Source organism: Vidua macroura, chromosome Z, assembly GCF_024509145.1.
Source record: "Vidua macroura isolate BioBank_ID:100142 chromosome Z, ASM2450914v1, whole genome shotgun sequence".
In the NCBI taxonomy this organism is placed as follows: domain Eukaryota; kingdom Metazoa; phylum Chordata; class Aves; order Passeriformes; family Viduidae; genus Vidua; species Vidua macroura.
The window spans coordinates 37,184,133-37,193,125 of NC_071611.1; the positions used below are offsets into that span (position 1 = coordinate 37,184,133).

At 42.6% G+C, this 8,993-nt stretch overlaps 1 protein-coding gene and 1 non-coding gene across 2 annotated transcripts; both read left to right on the forward strand.

Annotated features, from left to right (window-relative positions):
• Positions 1 to 1,598: 1,598 nt before the first annotated feature.
• RPL37 (ribosomal protein L37) lies at positions 1,599 to 4,235 on the forward strand. Its single transcript, XM_054003066.1, has 4 exons — positions 1,599 to 1,695; positions 2,340 to 2,475; positions 2,789 to 2,873; positions 4,124 to 4,235. Exons 1-4 carry the CDS (start codon positions 1,693 to 1,695, stop codon positions 4,191 to 4,193), a joined length of 294 nt encoding a protein of 97 aa, XP_053859041.1. The 5' UTR covers positions 1,599 to 1,692; the 3' UTR covers positions 4,194 to 4,235.
• On the forward strand, positions 3,943 to 4,023 carry LOC128822698 (small nucleolar RNA SNORD72). Its single transcript, XR_008441565.1, has one exon. It is a non-coding gene; the product is annotated as a small nucleolar RNA SNORD72 (small nucleolar RNA).
• Positions 4,236 to 8,993: the final 4,758 nt, after the last annotated feature.

Sequence of the window (8,993 nt, forward strand, 5' to 3'; positions counted from 1 at the left end):
AATACAGGCAAAGATTTCTGGTATTTCAGAAAGAGAAACTGCCACCCAAAAATGAGAGAACTGAGAGAATAGCCTAAACCACACCTTTTTGAGTTTGGAAGCCGTGCTGCTGAAGTCAAAATGGCTTTTTTCCCCATCCCTCAACCTTAGCAGAAGTCAAAGGCCTCCGATTACATAAATTAGCACCAAAAGAATTCAACAAGAGGCTACACTCCAAAAGAAGTGAGGATAAATTAATATTTAGACAACCATATGAACATGATTTGTCCAGGAGTGAAAATGCAGCAGGTCAGATACAGCTTCACTAATATGGGGACTGTGCCATGGGACTACCCCTTCTTCTAATCAATGAGCTCTATGTCACAGGGCTTCAACTCATTTATAGTGGGAGAGTTGCTCACAGTTTGTTGGCTTCTGGTGGGCCCAGACAGCTGTACTTGCGAAAAGCTAGATTTTTAGTCAATAAACAAGGATTAAGATCTAGCTTACCAGAAAAAGACATGCTTTCGCCAAGTACTGTAAGACAAGTTACATAATTCTACAATCAAAGATAAATAAACTGGCTATAGCATCAATTTCTGGCTCTGTTTGGGATGACAAGATAATGATCTGGTAATAAGGTACACATAAATTTCTCCAATTTTCCCTGAAATGAACTCTCTCAAGATAAAATTGTGTATAGATTGTAAGTCTACTGAAGATGCATAGTAGGCAGGCATATGAGAATTTAAATAGTAGATTTTCAGAGAATCACAGAATATGCTGATTTGGAAGGGACCCAGAGGGATCACCAACCAATTCTTCGCCTTGCACAAGATAGCCTCAAGAATCACACCATGTGTCTAGAGCATTGTCCTGATGCCATATGTCTAAATGTTTCTTGGACTCAGGCTCAGTGCTGTAACCATTTCCCTTTTTTGTGCCCATGATGTCCATTGCAACACTTTCGATCTCAGGCAGACTGTGTAACACTGTGGTGGGGTCTGGGGGAGGACATGGACAAATACAGAGTGCAGGAGGGCCTGTTGTTCAAGGCAGCTTACTTTGAAAGTTGTGTATTACAGGCAGGAGTATCCTGTGACTGAATTTCACTCATTAAAACTCACCCATTAGACCTTACTGCTCTCTACAACCACCTGAAAGGAAGGTGTAGTGAGGTGGGGGCCAGTCTCTTCTACTGTGCTTACAGAGAGGACAACAGAAAATGGTGTGGAACTGAGAGATGGGAGATTCACGTAAAAAACTTCATCGCTGCTCGGGTGGCCAGAAGTTGGTTACCGGGAAGGTGGGGGAATCGCTCTCCCTGGAGGTGTTCAATAGGCGTCTGGGTCTGGCATTGAGTGATATGATTTAGGGGTTTACAGGGGTAGTGCTGGGCGGACCGGTGGATTGTATGGTCTTGTAGATCTCTTCAAAAATTGGTGATTCTGTGATTCTGTAAAGGGAACTTCGACTGTCGGTGTGAGCAGGGTGAGGACTTGGCGCTGAGGTACTCGCCTGGCACCGCGGGCGCTGCTGTAGAGCCGTACCCCTGGGGTGCCCCGCGCTGCGCCCGGACTCCGCTTTCGCCGGGCGTCCCCTCACACCGGGCCCGGCCCGGGCCCGCCCAAGCGGCCGCCCCCGGAAGCGCTCGCGGGGCCGTGGCGGAAGCGGGGGAGGGCGCGGCCTCTTTGGTGCTGGCGGCCGGCGAAGATGGTGAGTGCTGGGTTCGCTCGCGGGATATCCACCGCTATCCGCTGCCATCCGCCGCTGCGCTCGGCCGGGGCGCCGCGGGGGCTGGCCGGGCCGCGAGGGGAGGCCCTGCGCTGTGCCGCGGCAGGGTTGGGCGGCAGGGCTGGGGCTGGGGGCTGGCGGCGGGCGCTGCTGCTGCGCCGGGCCGGGCAGGGAGGCCGTGGTGCGGCCTGGGGCCGCGTGCGCTCCGGGGACTCCTACTTCGTACCTGCTGCCGCTGTGGCTGACCAGCCGGGCGGTAACGTAGCAGGAGGGGTTTCGGTCACTAGGGGTGAGTGTTCGGCTGCTGCGTGTGAAGCGAGTCACTTTTCGTCGGGAGAGAGCGGTTTGCTGCTTTAGGGTGATGGGTGTGGGGAGAGGGAAGCCGATGTAAACGTGCCGTGGCTCCGTTTTTCTTCAGCACGGGGGCGTGGGCACATGACGAATGGCGGCAACGGGTCCTGAAAATGGAGGCTGCTCGTAGTTAAAATTGAGTTGTGGTTCAGAGTTGAATGTGCCTCTGACGAGTTTACACGACTCGGTTTGCGCTCGGTTTTTTGAGGCTTGTTCTTCTAGTTTTGTGACTTGGAAGTGTTAGTGATATTCCCATGTCTTAAAATGCTTTTCAGACGAAAGGTACATCGTCGTTTGGTAAACGACGAAACAAGACACACACCCTGTGTCGTCGATGTGGGTCCAAGGCATACCATCTGCAAAAATCGACCTGTGGGAAATGTGGTTACCCTGCTAAGCGTAAGAGAAAGTGTAAGTAAATAACTTTTAACTGGCTCTAATTTAAAAAAAGTGTTTCTTTTTCTTCAGTAGTTTGACTTGTTTTCCAGTCAAGGAGGAAAACTGTCTTTCTGCAGTTTTACCACTTTTCATTTTGGAGCTTTATTCAAATTAATGGTGATTTAACTATATGCTAGGTAATATGCAGTTAATTAGTGCATAAAATCTGAATTCAGTTTTAGTCAGTTTTTTTTTTTCTTTTGTTATCTTGAGTAATTGTACCATACATGTAACATGGAACCAAAATTACTTGGTGCGGGTAATAACAGTAACTTACATATTTTAGATAACTGGAGTGCAAAAGCTAAAAGACGCAACACCACTGGTACTGGTCGCATGAGGCACCTGAAAAAGGTCTACCGTCGATTCAGGTATAATATGTTATTACAGACTAGCATGCTTGAAATCCTGCATAGACACCACTTAATGACAAAATTCACCATTCAAAGTTAACATTTTAATTGTTTTAGTACCACTTAATGGAGTACAGTCTTCTTAAATATGTAATGAAATAATGTGCTTCTTATAGTTGTCTGCATTTTATCCTTCTTTGAGGATTAAAAAAAACCTTACTGGTAAGACAAAGGTGTGTAAAAAGTTGCAGTATTTATACTAAATGAAGGTAGTACAGAATATAAACATTACTGTAGTAAGAAGCTCACATTTGAAAATGGTTTGTGTGGTATTTTGTCTATTTGTGATTCAATTAAATAGATTACACTAAACGTTTCTAGAGTCTCAAAATGCACTCCAGTCCCTATTTGCTCACTCAGAAAGAGTTCAGGACAGGGATAACTTCTGGTCCCTCTCTTTATTTAGAGTTCAGTCAGTGTTAATTAGGTATTACATCAGATCCTGAGTTGCAAGTTTCTAAGACTTAGTACAAAGCCTTTGAATTGTACTTGGGAGGTAGTGGAGGTGTTGTATGATTCTCATTTTCTGTGGGTCCCATTGAATTCTGTAGCTTCTGGTCTACATAAGAAAGGTATATGAAAAATATCACGTAATTCAGAAGTGTTGTTATTAAAAATATAGATTGGCTTTATTAGCAAAAGGTAAGAGACTAAGTCTCAGTGGTGGGTGTGGTTGAGAGATCAATTAATTTGTTTTGGTTAGCTCATTCTTTTCCAGTGGCAGCCATAAAACACCATCCAGTTCAGTGTGCAGCTGTAGCTTGCTTTCCACTGAGTGTTGCTCAAGTAGAAATGTCATCCAAAATCAAGCTCAGGGCTGAAGAGTGTGGTTGGAGGCATAGAAGATTTTTGTAAGAAATAGACTTCAGAAACAGGACCTCTTTAGTCAGGAGGAGTGTGAAGTGAGATGTGCTTTCAGCAGGTGAGCTATATTTGCAGTGTTCACTCAGATAATGAAATCTTCCTATTCTAAGAAGTCAAATTTACTTCAACAAAAGAGAGTAAAAACCATACTACTTATTCAAGACAATTTTTAATAATGTTTTATGTTTAAAAAGGCTGAACAGGTGAACTCTATAGTGATCTCATTGCATTACTGAGATAAATTGAAAAAAGCTAGTGAGCTTCATCTAAAACATGACTATTAGAAAATAACCTGGAGCAGGACTCAACTTCTCAAAAAGTGGTAATGATATTTCTACTTGCAGGAATGGATTCCGTGAGGGAACCACACCGAAGCCCAAGAGAGCAGCTGTTGCAGCCTCCAGTTCATCTTAAAGACTCATCTATTTGTTAAAATAAATGGTCTTAACCAGAAAATCTGTCACCTTTTTTTACTTACTTCACTGAAATGTAGTATTAATGAAAATACAGAAATACTTAAAACCACAAATTCTGAACTGATTAATTTAAAACAATTTACTCTTCATTTGGTAGGACCATAATCTCTGCAATGAACTGAAAAAGAGGCTTGTCTGTATTACTCAAAGGAGGTCTTCTGCTAAGGAAGTAGAATATTGGTACTGTGGATTTACCCTGTGTGCCTCTGATCTTAGTATGCTGTAGCAAGGAGAGCCAGAACTGTGTTTTGAAGATAGTAGCTATAATAATGGCTCTATGTGCTGTCTTGGGAGGTGTTAGTGAAAGAAGGATTTCCAATACTGTTCTTTTTTAACTGCTCTGTGGTACTGGAAAGCCTGCAAAGGTACTACTTACTGTGTGGATCATTGCTTCTTGGGCAGAAAGAAACTCCCAAGCCTGGAGCATGTGTACTGCAGATACAGGGGGGTTGGAGATCTGCTGTGGATGGGACAAAATTGCCTGAATGGCCTGGTGTGGAAAGCTGACACACAGATCTGAGTTAACTGTGTTGTGTGTAAATAATAAATTAATACCTGACATTAGTCAGTTGGAGTTACATAAAAATTACAGATAAATGAATTTGTACCCTACATTGTGTGTTACTGGCATTCAAACTCACACTAAGAAGGTTATTATAAGGTGCTGCTATGAAAGTTTCGGGAGTTGCAGTAGTTAGTGCAAGGTTTTACAAGACTTTCAGATTGCCTTGCAGAGACAATACTAGAAACTGAAAAACTTGTGATGCTTTAAGCTCCTGAGGCAGTTCTCACTGCTCTTAGTTTTGTCATAGAAGAAGAATATTGCTTTGTCACTACTGTATGATCAGCAGTTAATGTATCACTTGTAAAATCACAGAAATTTTCAGCCAGGTGTGAAGTTGGAGTGCCTGACTGCACTTTCTTAGGTGTTCAAATGGAGTTAGAACTTTTGGATAATCTAGTTTATCAACTGGGGCTGTTTCTAAACCAAAAGAAGTCATTTGCTGATGGTCTGTAGCATGTAATAAACAGACTCTGCTTGCTCCAGATTCAAGTGGTCCATTTGAGAAAGTCGGAATGTAAGGGGTAGTGATGCTCTTAAAATACACTGTGCACAGTACTGGCCATTTATTCACAGGGCTAGGGAGTGCCCCTGAAATGTGGTTTTTGGTATGTTTGGCAAACACATGCATATAGGGTGGAAGTAATCATAAATGTGTCCTTATTCTCTGAGAATAAAGACAATTATAAAAGCAGGTCAGCAGGATTCTAAGGAAGGGCTTTTTGAGCGATGTTGGATGGTGGTATGATGGGTATTCTGACTGAGTGGGAGTGAAAGCCTTTGCATGACAAGTCAGATAATCTTTCTGTAGCATGGGGTTTTGCTCTGAACAGCTGTTTGACCTGCAGACATGAAAAAAACACTGAGGGCAAGTGCTTAGCTACTTGCTGCTGTTACCTATTAGCTTCTTATGAATTCTGTTTCTGAAAAATGAACATTAGTAATATGCAATAAGCAATACACCATGGTAACAGTAATTGAAACTTCCAATGACTTGGAGTAACTGAAACCCTTTATTTCAGGGAGAATTTTACTTGCAGCAAGAATGAACTTTATGGACAAGAATTTTGACAGCCATTTTCAATTGTTTTAAAGTTCTTCATGAGGGGCAGGAAATCAGTTTCTGTGGGTTTTCTGTCCTATTCAGAAAGGATTGTGTACTTCATGTGTCAGCTATATTTGCACTGTACAAAATACGAAATAGATTTTGATACCCTTCTGTTCTTTGTAGTGTGTTGTTAAATATTGAAAGGCTGCTTTGTTGGTTGCTCAGTGTATAATCTTTTGTTGAAATATTTTTAAGCATTTTAACTTGAGGGTTGCCAATTGAACCTATGCATAATGCTTACTATGGATACAGAAGTATTGTCATACCCAGTGTGAGTATGCATCCTGCAGACTGATAGATGTGTGAGTTTTGCATCCTGCAGACTGATAGATGGTGTAGTCCAAATTACATCAGAAATTACATTTCCTATTGTTCAGTGTACAGGTCTCACTTTGTAGAAGTGTATTGGATGAAGGTTTCTTAAAGGCAGAGAGGTGATCCAAGTGACTACAGTGGTGAAAGATGGATTGCCTTTGGTAAAAGATCCTTGTGTGGTGATGTATTATGTCTTCAAACACCTCCTCCACCCCCTCACCCCCACCCCACCAAAACTGCCCTTGAACTTATCAGAAACACTGTCCATAACAGGGCCTTTGTTGCCTAACCAAGGAGGGTGACAAGAGACAGTAAGTCAGCCCCTGGTAGCCTGGGAATGTTACTTACCTGAAACACAGCCTGAGAGGAACAATATTATGCTTATAGACTTCAGAAATTTTCCAGTAATTACTGCCTTGGATGGCGGCCAATGTGGAAACTGCCTGAGGGCTAAAGTCAGTCATCTTGGAACCCTTTAAACAATGGTCCTAAGTGAAGCCCTTAGATCTCCCTGGCACAACAGCAGGCCGCATGAGCATCTCCCTGTAGGAGAGAGCAATACTTAGGTTCTAGGAGGTAGTCCATGGGACCCACTGACCTCAGAGTGGGAGTGGAACAGACCGGCAGATCTTGGAAGTGTGCGTTCCACAGGGAGCAAGAGCTCTCAATTCTCATCTATAAGAAACCAGGAAAGGAAAGCCAACAGCATGGCTGAATCAAGTCCTGCTTGCCAAACTGAAGGGCAAGAAAGAAGTAAGAAGGCAGGGAAGCAGGAGGAGGTATACTGGAAAGAGCATAGGGACATTGCTCAGTTGTGACAGGATAGATCTGGAAAGGCAAGGTGTGGCTAAAGCAAACCTAGCAAGGGATGCAAGTGGAAAAGGAAGGGCTTCTGTAGGCATGTGAGCCATAAGAGAAGGTCAAAATGTAACTTGCCCCACAGTGAACATGGCATCAGTGACATAGTAGGATTGAGTGCACCCTCTGAGAATTTGCACTATCTGAGTGTGTGGTTGTGACATGTCCAAGGGACAGGATGCCACACAGAAGGACAAGATCAAGCCAGCTCATGTGAATTAAAGGTGCTCGGCAAGGCCAAGTGTAAGGTCCTGCACTCAAGGCAAATCCCAGCCAAGAGATGGAAGGGATTGAGAGATGCTCTGTGAAGAAGGATTGAGGGTAATAGTGCTTGAAAAGCTGGACATGAGCCAGCAATGTGCACTTGCAGCCCAGAAACTAGAAAGCCAACCATATCCAGGACTGTATCCAGAGCAGTGTGGCCAGCAGGTCAAGTGAGGTGATTCTGCCCCTCAGTCGTTCAGTTTACAGAGAGACTTCATTCAGCTCTGGGATCCCCAGGACAGGAAAGACATGGTTCTCTTGGACCATGCCCTGAGAAGGGCCACAAAGAAGATTCAGGGGGCTGCAGCACCTCTCCTGAACCCAGAGAGTTGGGATTGTCCAGCCTGGAGAATAGAAGGCTCCAGGAAGCCATTCAATATTTGTAGGAGACCTGGAAGAAAGATGGGGACAGATGGAGTACAAATGGACAAAATATTTTGGTAATACTCATTTTTGGCTGCAAATATAAAAGTCATGAATGGCTTCTACAGTCTAGTTCCTGTCTGACTTTAAGAGCTCATTTATTTTCATTTTCTAAAATGTTCTGGTATCTAAATGATTAAGAGATTACTTAGTAATTCATGAAATTATATCATTTTCTAGTATAGACCTGTAGAACTTTTTGAAGTCTCATTGTGTTGTCATGATCAGGACAATAGCTTGAGTTAAAGCTAAAAATAACTTGTAATCATTTGGTATCAAGATACTAACATCTAAGCTCTGCAGACATCCCAAATAATTTTTCCCTCTTCAGCTAGCTATGGCTTAATCCTTTCTTTTTTTTCCCAGTGTGATACTCAACACATAATTTTCTCCTCATGTTTCCAAAAGGTTAAAGTAATGCTTTTTGCATCACAAAAGAAAACTTGCCAATTTTTCTTTTCCTGATATTAGATTGCTAGCCAATCCCACACTGAAATTTGATAGCCTGACAATAAATATTTTTCCCCAAAATCTCAGATCATGTACTGTGCTAGTTTGTATATTCTGATTTGTGTGTGTGTTTGCTACTTGTGATGTACAAGATTTTTAGAGCCAAAGATGTAATGTCAGGCCAAATAATTTTTATAATTACACTTCAAAGCTTATACAATTCTATTGTAGTGTAGTGTAATGTTACTATTTCAGTATAGCAGGATGCTCTAAGTTGGGTAAAACCGCTCAAACTTTATAGCAAAAGTTATCAGAGGTGGATGGAGGAGGGGTGTCATGCTGCTTTTGGTGTTGAAGAATGCTGAGACCAGCCTGACTCAACTATTCAAAGTTAAACATCCTGAGGATGTGAGAAACAATATTTTCTGCCAGAAACTGGCACTGATGAGGATGTGGCCAAGTTCCTGAGAAATGAACCCGCAAATGACAATGCAGATAACTGAAGTAAAACTGCTGAGGTAAAGGCTGATGAGCTGACACTGGTGACCTAGAAACATCTGGCTGACAATCACTTTGTATATGTGGTTTATATTCTATAAGAGCTCAGTCCTACTTTTTAATGGACACAGTTCTGACACCTCTCTTCCCTTTCCAGAATGAGGGTATGAAGATTTCTCCCTTGAGTGGGAACACCCCTCAAGGTTACTTCCCTATGCCATTAGCATTGAGAAATTTTTAAAAATATACAATTTTTGCAT